Source organism: Bos mutus, chromosome 28, assembly GCF_027580195.1.
Source record: "Bos mutus isolate GX-2022 chromosome 28, NWIPB_WYAK_1.1, whole genome shotgun sequence".
Taxonomy (NCBI): Eukaryota; Metazoa; Chordata; class Mammalia; order Artiodactyla; family Bovidae; genus Bos; species Bos mutus.
Window position 1 is genome coordinate 8,761,578 of NC_091644.1, and position 18,804 is coordinate 8,780,381.

The following is an 18,804-nucleotide window of genomic DNA, read 5'->3' on the forward strand; positions in this document are numbered from 1 at the left end:
GAGAGGAAAGCCGGGCCTCAGGTCGGGTGGGGGCCGCCGAGGCTCTCTGGGCACTGGGCTGGGCGGGAGGAGGCCCTCACCTTGTCAAAGAGGCCGTACTCGCAGATGAGCTGCTCCCGGGCCTTGGTGTTGATGGCGATGGTGAACCGCACGTGTGCCACCAGGAGCTGGCGCAGCGACAGGGGCGGACCTCAGAGGGGGCCGGGGCAGGGGCTCCCGACCCGGTCTGCGCCCCCTCGGGCTCCCCAGGCCCCCAGCCCCACCCCACCCCAGTGCTCTGTGGAGGAGCGATGCCAAGGGGCACGGAGGGAGAGAAGCTGGCGTGTCGACCTGCACTGCCGCGAGCTGCTGGCTCGGCAGCCTGGGGACGACCGCTCTAATGCTCAGCAAGAATGATCGTGACGAAAATGACCATCGTCAGCGCTTACGCAGAGCCTAACTGTGCGCTGGGCACTCTGAAATTCTCTGACTGTGTCCACTGTTTCAACCCTGACAGCGATCCTAGGGGGCAGGTGTACTATCTGATCTCGGTGTTACAGATGGGGAAATGGAGGTGATCTCAGCCCGCAGCCACGCCAGCAGCCAGTGTCCGCAGGATTCAGGAGAGAGAAGGGCAGTGACCGTGGGGCTGCCCGCGGGGACCAGGCAGAGCGACACTGAACTCATTCGTCTCTTCAAACTCTGCTCCCTCCCCCAAGGCTAGCCAGAGCCAGGGAAGGCCCAGGCCCTGGCCCCAGCCTGATGTCCCAGGGCCCAGCAGGCTCTGAGCTGCTCTCTCCCTGGGGCTGCCTCCCCTCCTCCCCAGCCTCTCCCAGCCACAGTCCTGCGGGGATGTCGGTACCCCTCCTCCCTTCCTTCTGTCCTCTCCCCCCAGGTGAGGCAGGAGCTTGTTGTACCTTGAAAATGGGGTGCACGGCAGGCAGCTGGCGGTACATGGCGATGCCAAACACCTCAGACACCAGATGTGTGCGCAGAAGGTGGGTGATGGTCTGGTGGACGTGGAAGTCGCTGGAGCGCACCCAGATCTTGGCCAGGAGCCAGTCATACTTTGCATCCGAAGGGAGAAAAATGGGATTCTCTTCTCCCGGCACCTGGTTGAGCTGATACGTTACAGAAAGAGAAGGCATTGCAATATTTTGCTCCAGGCTGTAACTGTAGGAGAGCCTGGCCTCTCAGGAAATTACAGGAGAATCCAAATTTCTTCAACAGAGACTTTGAATCATGAGAGGATCACGGAGGAGGGCAGAGGCCCCAGGTTTGTAACAATTTCTCCTCCCGGCTGCATCATTTACTACCTGTGGGACCCTGGACAACTTAGCCCTTATGAACTCCAGCTTCCCTGTCGTTAACAAGGGCACGGGGTCTACTAGCCTGGCAGTTACCAGGGGAAGCAAATGGAAGGGTGCGAAGGCAGCATGGGGTGAGCCGTGGCGTGTGGAGGTGTGGGCGGTGGCCCTCCACCCGCTCCCCATCTCTCCCCTCTCTCCTGGTCCCACCCACTGCTCTGCAGCTGCTTTCTGGTCTCCTGATTTTTCCTTCCTCCGCTCTCCCCTTACATGCTGCTGCTCCCCAGACTCTGTCTGGGTGCTTCTGAATCCCCTTCTTGCCCTTGATTGATTAGACTGGTGGGGAGTGGGGGACAGCAGGGGGGACACGAACTCTGGAGCCAGATGACCTGGCTCCAATCTCTGTTCTGCCGCTGACTGTGTGCCCTGGGGCCTCGGTCCCCTTATCTGCTTAAAATGATCAGTAGGTGGACTGCCTGTCTACTCAGAGGGCTGTAGTGACAATTATGTAAATAAAGGAAGGCTTTCTGTTCTGAAACCCTGATGGCCAAATGTTTCAGAATCCAGGATTTTTAGGATTTTAGCAGTGTGTACACACCATTATGTGACAACTGTCTTCCTCACCCTGGGTCTGCAGCAACACAATATTTTACACTCAAACATGCTAATATTTCTGCTTGAAACATACACCTTTCACACTGAGTGGGAGAAAGCCTCTGAAGTATTCCCTTCTATCAGGAAGATCCCCCTGGAGGAGGAAATGGCAACCCACTCCAGTATTCTTGCCTGGAGAATTCCATGGACAGAGGAGCCTGGTGGGCTAGTCCACAGAGTCGCAAAGGGTCAGACACGACTGAGAGATCGAGCATGTGTGCACATTGGTTCAGAGCAAGCTTTGCTGCCAATGAATCTGCTACAGATTTTTTGAGAATCTAAGAGTTTTAGATTTCAGAATTGGGAGTAAGGGATTGTGGACTGTGCGGGCAAACCCTTGGGTAAACTTGGCATGTGGTTAACATCTGGCAAAACCAGCTGCTATCACGCCCCCAGCGCCCAGTGCCTGGTTCAAGACTGACTCAAAGTGCTGTTTGCTGAGTGCTTGTGTGCTGTGCCCTTGGGGGCCCTGTGGAGCCTCCCTCCTTCACAGACCCACACCTGGTCCTGGCCTCGGCATGGCTTCCTGCTGCTTGCGTAACATCTCCCACAGCGCTGCAGTGGCGTGATACCCTGAGAAAGCACCTGCAGCCAGGAATGGGGAGACAGGAAGCTCTGGCCCTGCCTGTCCCTTCCCCAAACTGCACCCCTCTCCTCCTCCATCATCCTCGGTGGAGACAAGAATCCGGGAGCATCTCAGGACTGGCATGGGTCCTGACCGCCATAGTCCCCCCTGGCAACCACAGCTAAGAGCTCATCTCACAGCTTCACCTGCTCAGGCCCTACTGCTGGTTTTTTTTTTTTTAATTGAAGAATAACTGCTTTACAGAATTTTGCTGTTTTCTGTCAAACCTCAACATGAATCAGCCATAGGTATACATACATCCCCTCCCTTTTGAACCTCCCTCCCCATCCCACCCCTCTAGGTTGATACAGAGACCCTGTTTGAGTTTCCTGAGCCCCACAGCAAACTCCCGTTGGCTATCTATTTTGCATATGGTAATGTAAGTTTCCATGTTACTCTTTCCATACATCTCACCCTCTCCTCCCCTCTCCATGTCCATAAGTCTATTCTCTATGTCTGTTTCTCCACGGTTGCCCTATAAGTAAATTCTTCAGTACCATTTTTCTAGATTCCATATATATGTGTTAGAATATGGTATTTCTCTTTCTGACTCACTTCACTCTGTATAATAGGTTCTAGGTTCATCCACCTCATTAGAATTGACTCAAATGCATTCCTTTTTATGGCTGAGTAATATTCCATTGTGTACATTTACCACAACTTCTCCATCTATTCATTTGTCGATGGGCATCTGGCTTGCTTCCATGCTCTAGCTATTGTGAACAGTGCTGCAGTGAGCAACGGGACACACGTGTCTTTTTCAAGCCTGGCTTCCTCAGGGTACATGCCTAGGAAAGGAATTGCTGGGTCATATGGTGGTTTTATTCCTAGCTTTTTAAGGAATCCACATACTGACTTCCATAGTGGCTGTATCAATTTACATTCCCACCAACAGTGTAAGAACATTCCCTTTTCTCCACACCTTTCCAGCATTTACTGTTTGTAGTCTTTTTGATGAGGGCCATTGTGACCAGTGTGAGGTCATTGTAGTTTTGATTTGCATTTCTCTAGTAATGAGCGATGTTTAGCATCTTTTCATGTGTTAGCCATCTGTATGTCTTCATTGGAGAAATGTCTTGTTTAGGTCTTTTCCCCACTTTTTGTTGGGTTGTTTGTTTTTCTGGTATTGAGTTGTATGAGCTGCTTGTATATTTTGGAAATTAATCTTTGTCAGTTGTTTCATTTGCTATTATTTTCTCCCATTCTGAGGGTTGTCTTTTCACCTTGCTTACACTTTCCTTTGCTGTACAAAAGCTTTTAAGTTTAATCAGGTCCCACTTGTTTACTTTTGTTTTTATTTCCATGACTCTAGGAGGTGGGTCATAGAGGATCTTGCTTTGATATATGTCATCGAATGTTCTGCCTATGGTTTCCTCTAAGAGTTTTATAGTTTCTGGTCTTACATTTAGGTCTTTAATCCATTTTGAATTTATCTTTGTGTATGGTGTTAGGAAGTGTTCTAATTTCATTCTTTTACATGTAGCTGTCCTGTTTTCCCAGCACCATTTATTGAAGAGGCTGTCTTTGCCCCATTATATATTCTTGCCTCCTTTGTCAAAAATAAGGTACCCATAGGTTCATGGGGTTATTTCTGGGCTTTCTATCTTGTTCCATTGGTCTATATTTCTTTTTTTGTGCCAGTACCATACTGTCTTGATGACTGTAGCTTTGTAGTATAACCTGAAGTCAGGAAGCTTGATTCTTCCAGCTCCATTCTTCTTTCTCAAGACTGCTTTGGCTATTTAGGCTCTTTTTTGTTTCCATATGAATTCTGAATTTTTTTGTTCTAGTTCTATGAAAAATGCCATTAGTATTTTGATAGGGATCAAGTTAAATCTGTAGATTGCACTTGGTAGTATAGTCATTTTAACAATATTGATTCTTCCTACCCAGGAACGTGGAATATCTCTCCATCTGTTTATGTCATATTTGATTTCTTTCATTCAGTTCAGTTCAGTCACTCAGTCATGTCCGACTCTTTGTGACCCCATGAATCGCAGCACGCCAGGCCTCCCTGTCCATCACCACCTCCCAGAGTTCACTCAAACTCATGTCCATCGAGTCGGTGATGTCATCCAGCCATCTCATCCTCTGTCGTCCCCTTCTCCTCCTGCCCCCAATCCCTCCCAGCATCAGAGTCTTTTCCAATGAGTCAACTCTTCACATCAGGTGGCCAAAGTATTGGAGTTTCAGCTTTAGCATCAGTCCTTCCAATGAACACCCAGGACTGATCTCCTTTAGGATGGACTGGTTGGATCTCCTTAGAGTCCAAGGGACTCTTAAGAGTCTTCTCCAATACCACAGTTCAAAAGCATCAATTCTTTGGTGCTCAGCTTTCTTCACAGTCCAACTCTCACATCCATACATGACCAATGGAAAAACCATAGCCTTGACTAGATGGACCTTTGTTGGCAAAGTAATGTCTTTGCTTCTTAATATGCTATCTAGGTTGGTCATAACTTTCCTTCCAAGAAGTAAGTGTCTTTTAGTTTCATGGCTGCAATCACCATCTGCAGTGATTTTGGAGCCCCCCAAAATAAAGTCTGACACTGTTTCCCCATCTATTTGCCATGAAGTGATGGGACCAGATGCCATGATCTTAGTTTTCTGAACATTGAGCTTTAGGCCAAATTTTTCACTCTCCTCTTTCACTTTCATCAAGAGGCTTTTTAGTTCCTCTTCACTTTCTGCCATAAGGGTGGTATCATCTGCATATTTTTCCCGGCAATCTTGATTCCAGCTTGTGCTTCTTCCAGCTCAGCATTTCTCATGATGTTCTCTGCATAGAAGTTAAATAAGCAGGGTGACAATATACAGCCTTGACGTACTCCTTTTCCTATTAGGAACCAGTCTAATGTTCCATGTCCAGTTCTAACTGTTGCTTCCTGGCCTGCATACAGGTTTCTCAAGAGGCAGATCAGGTGGTCTGGTATTCCCATCTCCTGAAGAATTTTCCACAGTTTATTGTGATCCACACAGTCAAAGGCTTTGGCATAGTCAATAAAGCAGAAATGGATGTTTTTCTGGAACTCTCTTGCTTTTTCCATGATCCAGAGGATGTTGGCAATTTGATCTCTGGTTCCTCTGCCTTTTCTAAAACCAGCTTGAACATCAGGAAGTTCATGGTTCACATATTGCTGAAGCCTGGCTTGGAGAATTTTGAGCATTACTTCGCTAGCGTGTGAGATGAGTGCAATTGTGCGATAGTTTGAGCATTCTTTGGCATTGCCTTTCTTTGGGATTGGAATGAAAACGACCTTTTCCAGTCCTGTGGCCACTGCTGAGCTTTCCAAATTTGCTGGCATATTGAGTGTAGCACTTTCACAGCATCATCTTTCAGGATTTGAAATAGCTCAACTGGAATTCCATCACTTCCATAGTGTCTTATAATTTCTGTGTACAGTTCTTTTGTCTCCTTAGGTAAGTTTGTTCCTAGATATTAATTATTTTTGTTGCAATGGTGAATGGGATTGATTCCTTAATTGCTCTTTCTGATTTTTCATTGTTAGTATATAGAAATGCAAGTGATTTCTGTATATTGATTTTGTATCCTGCAACTTTGCTAAATTCACTGATTAGCTCTAGTGGTTTTCTGATACTGTCTTCAGGGTTTTCTATGTCCTACTGGTGTTTTGATTTGGGGCTGGTCAGAATGCTGGAGTGGGGAGCCTGTGCCATCCCAGGGCAGGTCCTTCCCAGAGCCAGGAAGTGCTCAAGGGCATCTTGTGGAGTGGAGCCCTTTCTGCTCACTATGGTCAGCCCTCCCCAGACTGGCAGGAAGCCCTGTGTTCTCGCTTGTCCTGCCCGCCTGGCAGAGCCTTCAGCAGGAGATCCCAGGCAGCGCTGCTGCCTTTCCCTCCTGGAGGTTTGTCGGATCCACCCAGGAAATCATCCCTGAGCCCTGGCTACTGAGGATGGAGCCGCCCAGGATGAGGACTGGGCCGGGCCACCTACCTGGATGGCAATGGGGACAATCTTGTTGGCCAGATTCTTGTACAGCAAGCAGATGGGTGCGGCCAGGAACTGCAGAGTGCAGGGGTCTGTTTTGTTGGCATCGATGCCATCCAACAGTTTAAAGTCCACAATGAAGATGTTCCCTTGCTGCAGGAGGTAAGAGGAAATACATCCAAATTAGGTTCAGTCTGAGACGGACCCAGGAATCGGGCCCAGTGGGAGGGACAGGAGGTCCAGTCAACACAGTGGAGTTCAGAGCTTAGAGTTCTTGGAGTCCTCTGACTCCAAGGCTGATTGACAGAAGTTTTCATAGGCTGTGGAATAGGGCTCAGCAAGGTGAAGAAATGCCAGGGGCTCCTAACACAGTTGCTGTACCTGAGTCTGCCTGACCCTCATGAAAGGTGTTGAAAGACCATCCATGGTGACAAGAAAGAAGACAGAATTTGGATGAAATAAACGAGAGAAGTCCAACGCCAAGAATGATGCTGCGGGATTCCACTGACAAGAGCTCAGAGCTGGGCACACTCACGTGTCAGAGTCAGGACACAGGCTGCCCCTGGGAGGAGAGCTGGAAAGGCAGCAGCAGGGAGGTTCTGAGCTTCAAAAGCAGGCATCCGCCATGCCAGGAGGGGGTCGTCAGGGCTGGCGGACCCTGAGGTCTCCAGGGGAGGGTCTTCAGGGGTAAGGAGGTCTACAAGGGTGGGGGTGGGGTCTGCAGGGGTGGCGTGTGTTCTGTGTCCTGGTGAGGTTCTGGCATGGCAGGGCAACTTGGTGCTACCAAGCCATCATTGAGCTTGCTGCCACTCTTGACTCCTGTAGATATCATACTTTAATATAAAACAAAAATGCATGTGGGGAAGGTAGCAAGCTGCCCATCCCAGGTTACACCTGAGTCCCCCACGTGTTAGTCACTCAGCCGTGTCCGACTCTGTGACCCCATGGACTGTAGCCCTCCAGGCTCCTCTGTCCATGGAATTCTCCAGGCAAGAATACTGGAGTAGGTAGCCAATACCTTCTCCAGGGGATTTTCCTGATCCAGGGATCGAATCTGGGGTCTCCTTCATTGCAGGCAGATTCTTTACCATCTGAGCCACCAAGACGGAGCCTAACCTGAGGGTCATGAGGGCTCCTTTTGCAGGGCCGGGGCCTGCTCAGGACAGAGCTGGAAGAGTCTGGGTGGAGGGCAAGTGGTGCTTCTTCTAAAGCCTCTTGTGTTTTAAGCTAGAAATGGAGGCAGGGGTTGCGATCTGGCTGGGGAAGGCCGTCAAGGTATATGCAGTAGAGACCTGTCAACAGGTGCTCAAGTCAGCTGCGTGTCCATAAGCCTGCCAGCAGAGGGCGCGGGGTGACCACAGCGCACAGGCACAGGGCCCTGCGGTTGTCTGACACCAGTATGAGCTCTGAGCATCGGCCTGAGTGGCACTTGGGGCAGGAAGGGGCCAGGGTGGGGGAAAGAGGTAATGGTGCCCTTGGCCAGTCAGGGCAGAGGGAAGGTGGGGACAGGCAGCCTCCAGCAGAGAATGTGATGGTCCCTCGGGACACCTTGGCCAGAAATTGGAGACACCCAGGCCTGGTGGGTCATGGGACTGGCTGGGCTTCTGAGATGGGCTGGACAAATGGACTTTCAGAGCAGAGCGGACATCAGAGACCACTGTGCAGAAGAAATGTCTGCCAATCAACTCTTGAGCAGACCAAAGTATTTAACCTGATGTATGAGAGGCTAAAGGGAGACCCTGGGAACCTGGAGGCCTGGGATTTGGGGCTACCTATGGGGCATTTCTCTGTCATTCCAGGCCACCTCCTCTCTCTGGCTGTGATTTCATCCTTCTGAAAAGTGAGGAGTCAACCGTATCTCTCAGTTCTGATATTCTAGGTTCTGTAGAAGATATGGTGGTCTTGCTTGTCTGCTGTCCTCTCCTTTTGCCAGCATTCTCCATTCTCCTGGCTGCAGTGACTGGCTCAGGGAATTGTCTCACAACTCAAACTGGACCCACGACATTTGTTGAAAGTGTCAGGAAATAGGGACTTTTTCCTGGGGTTCAGCAGTGTTTGCTAAAATGATGGAAGGTAAGTCTGAAGCTCTTAGCGGTCATATTTACCTCCACATAAGGACACCCTCAGGAAAAAATAAATTCCAACAGCAGCAGAAAATTGATAACTGGAGAAATGATGCTAATGGATCATCTGAATCTTAGACCCAGCTAGTTCAGTCTGCTTTATGCTGTTGCCCCAGCCAAGGCACTTCTTAGACTAAATTGGTTTTAACTTGAAACCACAGAATCCTAATATAAAGTTTAAGAACTAAAACACTCTTGAAGAGTTGTGACAATGACTTGAAAGCAATAGGGGTAGAATTTACCTATTCATATTTCAAAAAAAAAATAATTGCATAGGTAAAGAAGAAAAAAAATTGGAGTTTTAGTTGGCTACAAATCTATGATCTCTGTAGATCATAAGATGCTGCCAAAGAGAGGTAGCAGAAAAGATTGTGGGGATTGAGAACTACATTGTAGGGGATGGAGCCATGTACATGTAAGAGATGGGGGATGGAGCCATGTACGCGTAAGAGAAGGGGGATGGGGCCATGTACGCGTAAGAGATGGGGGATGGGGCCGTGTATGCATAAGAGATGGGAGATGGAGCCGTGTATGCGTAGAGATGGGTGGTGCATGTCTAAGGATCCAATCAACGGTAGCTATTGGATTACTGCTTCACCCTCGAAGCCACAGCTGAGCACCAAGACCATTACTCACAGGAAAAGTGGCCACTGTGGTGGCAAGGACTCCTGAGTGGAGGCTGATCCCCCTGCTAGGGTGGCTGGCTGCTCAGTCCCTTCCAGTTCTAGGATTCTCTGACTTTCAGGGTTCAGAGCTTCTCTGACTTGAAGCTTGAAGTCAGTATCACTGAATCAATGTTACCAGGTCCAGCAATTAAGTCTACAGAGAAGCCCTGCTGTGTGTGCCTCTATGCGTGGAGGTATGTGCTGTCACCTGTCCATGTGACGAGGCAGGAGCCCTGCCTGGGGACCTTACCTGGGCAGGCGGCCCTCTGGAGTCAGGAGGGCAGGGTGTGAGGGCTAGGAGGTCTATCTTCAAATGGCACTGACCATCCCTCTCTTGCCAGGCTCCTAAGATGAGCCGAGCAAGCAACATGGGGTGCCTAGAAGCAGCAGAAAGCCCCCTAGACACCTGAGGGGCGGCTGGCAGGAGGCCTGCTCATCCTGGCTCTAGTGGGAAGGGGCCAGCTGACGAGAGACTAAGGGCCATTCCCAGAGCCTCAAGCTCCCGACATGGAGGTGGCTGACACCAAGTCCCACCAGAGGAGGAGGTTTGGACCCTTCCTGTCTCAAAACTAGATGAGTCTTGGAACTGGAGACAGCTGGTCCTGCAGATGAGGGCCAAGAAGAGAGGTGGGAAGAGGGCGAGGACAGGAGCAGACCAACACTTCTAATTAAAAAGCCAGAGTCCCAGCGGTTTTCTCCGGTTGTTTTGGTTTTGTTTTGTCCTGATGTAACATTAGCTTTTTCTCCAGTTTCTTTACCTTTGCCAGGTGGGTAACAATTGATGGTTCTGCATGTAAAGCGCCTCTCACAATACTTGACCCATAACAGGCCCTTTGTTAGAGGGAGCTCTTTTAATTATGATAGTGATACTGAAAACATTGATCTTATGCTCTCAGACCTGAGCATCGTGGAGAAATGTTACTCTCAATTTCCTCACCTATGTTGGACAAGACCATTTTCATAAATGCTCAGGAAAAGGAAGAGCCCACTTCACCAAAGGCAGCCAAGCTCACCATCAACAAGAGCCTGGAGATAGTGGCCCGGAGGCCAGCAAGCATGGGCCAGCAGGAAGTGGTTTCTGACTGACTGAGTGTGACCTGGCCATCTGAGCTGCCTCTGGCCCGGGCCACTGTCTCCAGCCGACCAGGTCCTACCTCGAGACCAGGTCCTACCTCGATCTCCTGCTCCAGGGTGAGCTGCCGCTCCAGGCTGCACTCCACCATCTCTGTGGTCACCGGCAGATTGTCTGGCAGCTTCAGACAGCGCTGGATCATCACAGGGTTGCAGCCGTTCAGGAACTGGTAGCCAAACATGAGGTCTTCCTGCCAGTGATTCATGACCCGCTCTGCGAGGAGAGAACTGCAGCTCAACCTGAGCTCTGAGCCAGGCTGAGGTCGTCCTGATACAGACCAAGGGCCAGAGTCCCAGCTGGTACTCTCTTCCAGGCGTTCACTGGACAGCCCACCATGCCAAACTTCTTGACCACTCAGTCAGGCCAGGGCACCACCCCATCCTCCCTGAGCTGGCCTTTAGTGGCTCAGAAGCAACAGAAATAGACAAATGAGACTGTATCAAATTAAAAAGCTTCTGCAAAGGAAGCAACAGAGTGAAAAGTCAACCTACAGAACAGGAGAAAAGGTTTGCAAACCACATATCCTATGGGGGCTACTCTTCAAAATATATAAGGAATTCCTACGGCTCAATAGCAAAACACCAATAACCCGATTAAAAGGGGGCAAAGGATTTGAACAGACATTTCTCTGAAAAATGTATAGAGATAGCCAGCAGGCATATGACAAAATGCTCAACATTACTAATCATCAGCAAAATGCAAATCAAACCCCCATGAGCTGCCACCTCACACCTGTCAGGACACTATTACTATCACTTTTTAAAGGCAAGTACTGGTGAGGCCGTGGAGGAGCTGGAGCCCTTGTGCAGAGTTGGTGGGAAGGCAGGATGCACAGCTGTCATGAGGAACAGTGTGGAGCTTCCTCAAAAAGGTCAAAATAGAACGACCATGTGACCCAGCAATCCTAGCTCTGGTTATTCATCCTAAAGAATTGAAATCAGGATCTTGAAGAGATATCTGCATCCCCATGTTCATTGCAGCACAATCCGTAACAGCCAATATGTGGAAACCATGTACATGCTCATTTACAGAGGGATGAAGAAAATGTGGTGTATATATCCAATGGAATACTATTCAGCATTAAAAAGAAGTATATGTGCAGTATATCACAGCATAGATGAACCTGGAGGACATTACGCTCAATGAAAAGAGCCAGTCACCAAAGGACAAATACTGCATGATTCTACTTACAGGAAAAGTCGAAATTAGTCACACTCATAGAATCAAAGAGCAGCATAGGGACTTCCCTGGCAGTCCAGTGGTTAAGATTTTGCCTTCCAGTGCGGGGAGGGGGGGAGGTATGAGTTCAATCCCTGGTCAGGGAGCTAAGATTCCCATATGCCTTATGGCCAAATAACCAAAACATAAAACAGAAACAATATTGCAAAATATTCAATAAAGACTTTTTAAATGGTCCACATTAAAAAAAAATCTTGAAAACATCTATACAGAAAGCAGCATAGCATGGTGGTGGTTGGGAGGGGCGGGGGGCTTAGTAATCCATAAGCATGGTTTCAATCAAGCAAGATGAATAGGTTCTAGAGATCTGCTGTGCAACACTGTACCTACAGAAAGAAAAAGAGCCCAGGTCCTGTGCCCAGGAAGGAGGGGGGACCGGGATGCAGGAGAAGGAGGGGAGCAGGGGGACAACCTAGGGAGGAGTCGGTGAAGGCAGCTGTTCCCTGTGCTTGCTTCCTGACTGTCTCCTAACTTTTCTGTTGCTGCATGGTCCATCCTATGCCATCCCTGGCAGGTATGCGATGCTACTGCTCTACCAAACACATCCTGGTCCAAAGGAACCCATTGTTGCTTTCATGTAAATGCTTAAAAAACCACTCTAACTCCTGCCTTTTTTTTTTTTGGTTAAGAAGCATAAAAAATGATTTACATAAAGAAAACATTCTGATATTTTCAAGACTTTTGATGGCGGAATGAGGTTGAGGGTGCTCAGCCTTGAACATCCAAGGAGTGGAAACCTCTGGCCAGGGGAGTGGTCCCCAGGAGAGGGCACTGTGTGGGTGCAGGCGGTGCCAACCTGGGGGACAGGGAGGGCCCGGACTGGAGCAGGGGGGTCAGCCCTTTCCCATGTCCAGGCAAGGCTCCCCCAGCACCACGAGAGTGCCCCAAAACACACTCACCAGAAATAGTGTTGCTGATCCTGACAAAGATTTTCTCAAAGTCGGCGAAGTCGCTCCAGGACGACTGGAACATGTGCATGAAGCGGTTGATGAACAGGTTCTCCATCCTGCAGATCGAGACATGGTGGCCCCCTCGCACGCGCTCTGGCCTCGCCTCCCCTGAGAGTCCCTTTGCACCTGGGTCTCACAGCGCCTCGAGGGGCCTTGAACCCGGGGCAGCTCCAAGGCGCAGCTGACTGGCCTTGTGGAAAGCAGGACGAAACTGGCACGCATGCCCATGTGCTTCCTCTGCACTCCCTTCAGAAGGAGCCCAGTGGCCTGCCCTCAGCAACAGTCTACAGTGCTCATGCCTCCATTCAGGCATCAGACTTGCTGCTTCCCCCTATGAAGGCAAGCTTCCAGGGACCGAGCACTGTTGTTTCCTCTGCAGCTGATCTCCTGGGTCTCCTGGATTTGGGAGGATGAGCAGTTCGGTGGAGCGTAGCCATCCTTCACCGTCTGCCTAACTCTGGCTCTCTGCCTGGTGCTGAGGAGGACACAGCTTCAAAATACTCATTACACAGGACAGCAAAGTAACCCAAGATAGGAGCTTACTAAACTCAAAAGGCGGGCTGCAGGCAACAAGGAGAGAGATCTGAGAGGCCTGAGCAACCCGGGGGACTTCCTGGAGGAGGCAGGTGTGGGATGGGTGGGGAAAGGTGGAGAAGGCAGGAAGGGTATCCCAGGCTTTCCTACGTAACCTAGGCAAGGTGCAGGACGGAGCTGTGGGAACCCTGGCCAGCGCTCACGGCGGCGGTGGCGGCCTCATTTCCCTCTCTGGCACACACAGCTGAGAATGACGAGCAGTCACCCTGCTTCCTTCCTGCCGGCCAGTCTTCCAGGGTCCAGGCCTCCCCACCGCCTCTGTCTCTTTGATCCTGAGTTGGTGGTGTTGGCATGTGTGGTCTCCCCATTTGGAGTGCCGTGTGCCCTTCTTTCTCCTCCTCCTGAGCATATGGGGTGAATGTTTCCGGAGGGCTTGACTAGTGAACCCCACTTCTCTTCTGATCTCGTGAAGCTTCCCCTTTCCCATAGGCCTGTGATGCTACTTCCACGTCGCTGATGGCAGGTTATGTACAAACACATTCACATGAAAACCTGCCTGCTGCCCACGCACCAGGAGGGTGAGGTGGGTCTGCATTGCTCTGCTGGGCCTGGGCTCTGGGCAACAGTGGGCTCAGGGTGCATGGTCATAGCATAGTCAGGGCCCGGGGTGGGGGGCCTTGCCGGTGCTCCTCCAGTGGGCTGCCTGTCCTGCCCACCCATCTTCCCCAAGGGCGCCTCCCCCAGAAAGCAGCCCTTATGGAGAGGCCCCAGCCCCCTCCTTGCATTTACTCCTGGGGCAGTGGGCTGGCGGGGACTGAGCATGTCCACAAAGATCTGGGAATCCCAGAGCCTCCTCACGCCTTCCAAGGACTGAGGTTTGGGTGTTTTGTCTGGAGTGAACCTGGCTGATGGGTACAGAGGGCTCTGAACAGCATTGTGGTGGGGGGCAGAGGGTGGGTAGGGGACACCTGTGAGCATGCAGGAGGGCAGCAAGTCCCACCGACCAAAGATGGGGACTCAGCAGACAAGCGGCAGGCTCTGGGGCCCCTCCTGGCTCTGCTGGTCCCAGGAAAGGCTTGATGCAGAAAAGGACACCCCTGCCTGAAGACTCCTGTCCGGGTCCTGCCACGGTTTAGCAAATGCTGCTCTTGTTGGTCCTGGACACCTGGAGGCCTGGGAGCCCACTCTGCTCGAGGGCAGGTCCTGGGGCCACGAGGCCAATGACCTCAGCGAGTTAGAGGAATCAGCTGCCTATGGATGGTTGATACACTGCGAGGCCTGGAATGTGCTAGAGCACAGCCTGGGCTGTGGTGGCGCACAGTAGGTGCTCAGCGCCTCGGAGCCTGAGGAGAACCCTGGTGTCACTCTGTCTATTCACCAGCAATGATCCCAGCCCTTCATGGGGAAGGGGCGCTTTTACCCACATGCTTGCTGTACGCACATGCTTGTTGCAGACTCTCCACTGCAGGCAGGCCTCCAGGAATGCCCCCAGCTAAGCTTCTACCAGCCGTGTTCCTCCTTCCTCACCCAGCACCCAGCCCTCCTCCTCCAACCCCCTTTGTTAGCTGAGCTTCCTGGGACAGGAATCCTTGTTAAGGTGGAGGACTAAACCTCTGATGCTCTCTGGTGTCTGGGTGTGGAGAGGCCTTCCCAGGCCTGTACAATCCTCCCTGCCTGGAGGATGGCCCAGCGCCACACATTGCCCTGGAAAGAGGTCTCGGACCCCGGGGCACCCTGTGGGGGATTGGGAGTGTGTCACAGCCCCACGTGGGTCACGGGTCTCCCTAGCTGGTCTCTTTGACCTTAAAACAGAAGGCTGGCACTGAACACAGGGTGGGGTGTGGTAGGACTACCCAGAGGAAGCCAGAGATCCAGGAAGAAGAGGAGTTAGGAGGAAAATTATTTGCAAGTCATCTATAGGCAAAGTATTGTTACATACTCACAGATAACTGGATATTAGGGACTTTAAAGACGTGTTAGCACACAGAGCAGAACCCGCGGCCAAAGAGGGCACACAGCCAGGTGACAGCAAGGACAGGTAATGGCGCAGTCAGGTAAAAACAGAAACAGATATAGAGACAGCCAGGCAGGACTCACATGGCGCCGCCCGCTGGCCTGGGCTGGGCACCAGCTGTGGGCCCTGCGCTGACAGAGGCGGGAGCTCCTGCTTCCTCCACCCCCTCCACCCCTTTCCTTCTTTGAACAGCTTCTCCATTTCCCATTTCATGGTTGTGCTCTTTCGGGTGGGGGGCCAAGCTTACTGAACAGGGCCAGCCCCGTTCCAGGCAGAGCAGGTGGCTCGGAGGAAACTTGCCAGTTACCCAGAATGGTGCAGAAACCGAGCTGTCCAAAGGCGGAGGTTCAAGAGGGAAGGGCCCTGAAGATCTCCTCCCTGGGTCTGTTTTCCATAGTAAACGCCGGCGAGGTTAGCTGAGGGCAGAGTGGTGCCTCGATGGAGGGAGCTGTGGGGAGGCAGGCCAGGGCCCAGGTCGGGTCAGATCAGGGACCTTCAGGTCAGTAGGGCTGCCACGTGCAGTGTGGGCAGCTTTTCCCCTCTGACCACAGAGGGGATGGACCAGAGGGCCTTGGAGCCCCAGCTCCACTGCTGGGGTCTGGACACAAGAATCCTGAGTGGGGCTGGAGTCTATATGCAAGCCCAGGCCAGGGCCAAAGAGGACAGTTGAGATGGATGCAGGTTGCCAAGCCTGGCTGAAGATCCTAGCCCCATCTCTTCCCAGAAGTGTGGTTTCAGGCAAATCCTTAACTTTCTGTGCCCAGTGTCCTCGTCCATGAAATGGGTATAATGATTGTCCCTGCCTCACAGGGCTGACATGATATACAAAAAGCACTGGTATGTAAAGTGAGTTCAACAAATATTAGTGACTAGCACCCTGGTTATCACTTACTGCTAATATTAATATTAAAGTCTGTAGCCTTAAGCTGTGGTGTTCTGGGGGGACCACTGGATAAGCTCACAATCCAGGCTATGGCACAGCACTTGCCCCCTCCTTCCTGGGGCCCTGCTGTCTAATTCACTCATCCCTTTCTTGCTTCACACTCAGTTCACCAAGGAATCTGTACGTACTGGTTCCTCTTTGCTTCCTCGCCTCTGCTGTCCCTGAGTGCTCTCCTCCAGGACACTGGGCATCACATCCTAGTCACTGTATCCACAGAGTCAGCTCTAAACTCCCCTCACCTCCCCAAAGCATCTGACAAACCAACTTCTCTTTCCTTGACACTAAAACACTGACTCCCATGGACCTCATCCCTGGTGAGGGTGCTTCAAACCCTTAGTGCTGCAGCCTCATCCCAGTAAAGGCTGGGATCCTTGCCCCATTCCCTGCACTGGCAGCCTCATTCCCACTTCCCCACACAGGCCCCCAGCTCCAGTCCTCACAGTCATGGAGTTGTCACCGCCCTGAATGCCACCCCTCTCCTCCTCCAATCAGCCTGGTGAACTCCTATACATCCTTCAAGACCCAGGTCGGGCTTCCCTCTTAGAAAGCTCTTTCCTGATGCTGCCTCCTCAGAGCTCCCTCCCTGCCTCCCGCTTCCCCAGTCTCCTTTCCTAAGGAATATCCATCACATGCCATCGCGATGAGCCGCACGCGGCTCTGCCTCCACTAGACTGTGAGCTTCTTGGACTGCTTTTGATGCGTCTCAGGCCCCCACTCCCAGGAGCTCAATAAACATTTGTCAAAGGGCGAGCAGCAGATGGCCTTCTCTGGGCCAGCTTCCACGGGGTGGAGGGAGCCCAGGGGAGCCAGCAGATGGGCCGTGACAGAGCCTCAGGTGGCAGCTCCCTGGCCAGTCTCCTTCCTGCACTCAGGAAGGAGAAGGAGGTCCCCCAGTCACCCAGAATGGAGCCACTGGAGGCCACACCCCTACAGAGTGCTAGGCCTCCCCACAGCGGCAGTGCCTGCGTGACTTCATTTCAGTCTCAACAATCCTAGCAGTTAGGCAGCATCGGCCTTACTTTATAGTCAGAGAACTTTAAAGTCAGGAAACTTAAAAACTTCTCCCAAGATGGCGCAGCTAGAATCTGAAATGGCCACTGCTTTCCAGGCTCTAGATAAGGTGACCCCTTGCTTGTAAAGGGTACTTAGAGATGAGTTAACATTTGTTATAATTTTAAGAGATTAATAGCTTCCCCCCCCTCCCCAGGGTCGCCATGAAGGTTAAAGCAGACAATTCTATGGAGAAAGCACCCATACCTACAGCCTGGCACTGACTTGGGGCGTGGTAAGCGTCAGGCCCTTATTACTTTCTTCCTCCCAGAGACGCAGGCTCAGGAAGACAGATGAACTGGGTCTCTCTGATATGAGGGGTTCCCTGCAGAGCTTGCTGGTCAGGCTGTGTGTGTCTGTGTAGGGTTTTTCTTAAATGTCCCCAGGAGCAAGACCTGGGGGTGTGGCCTCCCACCCTTTCTTTACAGAAGTGCAGAAGTTCAACCACATGAGGCAACTTCTTGAGGGGAGAAACTGTGCAACCAAGCACACGTTGCCACAGAGGCTAACTAAATGAACCTGTCTGCCTCCTGGTTACGCCAACCCAAGGTGAGGGCCCACCTGGGGAAACTCTCACCCTGGCGGTAGGGACTGGCTGGCACCAGGAGGCGCGGAAGCTCCTCAGGGCAGTCCAAGGCTTGGTCAGGGAGCACATCCATGGATTTAGGGTTTTCCAGATTTGCATGACTGGGAGAATTCCCTAAAGTGTCAGTGTAATGATTCAAAGACCCCTCCACCAGCCCCGGGGTGGGCCTGGGGCTCCATGTTGGTAACAAGCACCCGAGGAGTCTTTGAAAACCATCAGTAATTCAGCTGCCAAGAAGGAGCACAGAAGTCAGATCTCTGCCATTTATCAGCAGGAGCTATCGGGCAAATATCTGACTTCCTTCTTCTGCAGATTCCTCAACTGCAGAATGAGGTTAAGAACTGTGCCCACTTCATGGGGCTGCAGTGAAAGATGAACAGAGATGCGCGTGAGCCATCTGGCATGCAGGACCCTGCCAGTTAGGGGACAGCTTACGCCTTGTCTACCCTGGAACGGGTCCACGGGCAGACGAGGCACTCCAAGTAAAGACCCTCACTCTGGGCTGGAAACAGGTCAGTTTGGCATCTAGAGTCCTGTGCGCTGTGACTTTGTTTAGATACAGGTTCCCCGGGGATTGCGCATTCAGGATCCATGCTATGACCAAGAGGTAATCAAGTGATTTGGGACGAGTTGCTCAGCAGAGCTGCTCCCTCAGCCCAAGACCCCCATGAGGGGAGGAATGGGAGTCCCGCCTCCCATTGAGCAGCCCCAGCTGCTCAAGTTCTCGCACACTTACGCTTTGGAGTAGTTCAGAACAAAGTCCACTCCTTTCTCACTATCGAACTGGATATCTCGGGGTAAGTCCTTGTGGCATTTGGCATCGATACTCAGTGGGAAGCCAGGGTTCCACTCCATCCATCTGAGTGTGAAAGAGGAGGAGAAAAAACAGAATTCAATGTCTGGCCTCTGGACCAGCCTCTCAGGCTGAAGGCTGCCTATCAGGTGACCACGCTGTGGCTGAGTGTGCCCGGTGAGGTACTGGGATGCCTCCCACGGTCTGGTAGCCCCCCACCTTGCTGGGTCCTGAGCCTCCCAGTGGGAGGCCTGAGGTCTCC

General features: G+C 51.6%; 1 protein-coding gene across 2 annotated transcripts in view; it reads right to left on the minus strand.

The window, feature by feature from the left end:
• The window catches only part of ALOX5 (arachidonate 5-lipoxygenase), a 46,638-nt gene that overhangs the window by 5,355 nt on the left and 22,479 nt on the right, over positions 1-18,804 (minus strand). The window contains exons 4-10 of one of the 2 annotated variants that reach the window (XM_070364653.1): positions 18,486-18,608; positions 15,478-15,618; positions 12,572-12,678; positions 10,474-10,646; positions 6,520-6,666; positions 897-1,100; positions 81-167 (exon numbers count right to left, since the gene is read on the minus strand). In XM_070364653.1, the coding sequence (XP_070220754.1) occupies positions 81-167; positions 897-1,100; positions 6,520-6,666; positions 10,474-10,646; positions 12,572-12,678; positions 15,478-15,618; positions 18,486-18,608 (982 nt within the window). The remainder of the gene's footprint in view (positions 1-80; positions 168-896; positions 1,101-6,519; positions 6,667-10,473; positions 10,647-12,571; positions 12,679-15,477; positions 15,619-18,485; positions 18,609-18,804) is intronic. The other variant, XM_070364654.1, reaches the window with a different exon arrangement.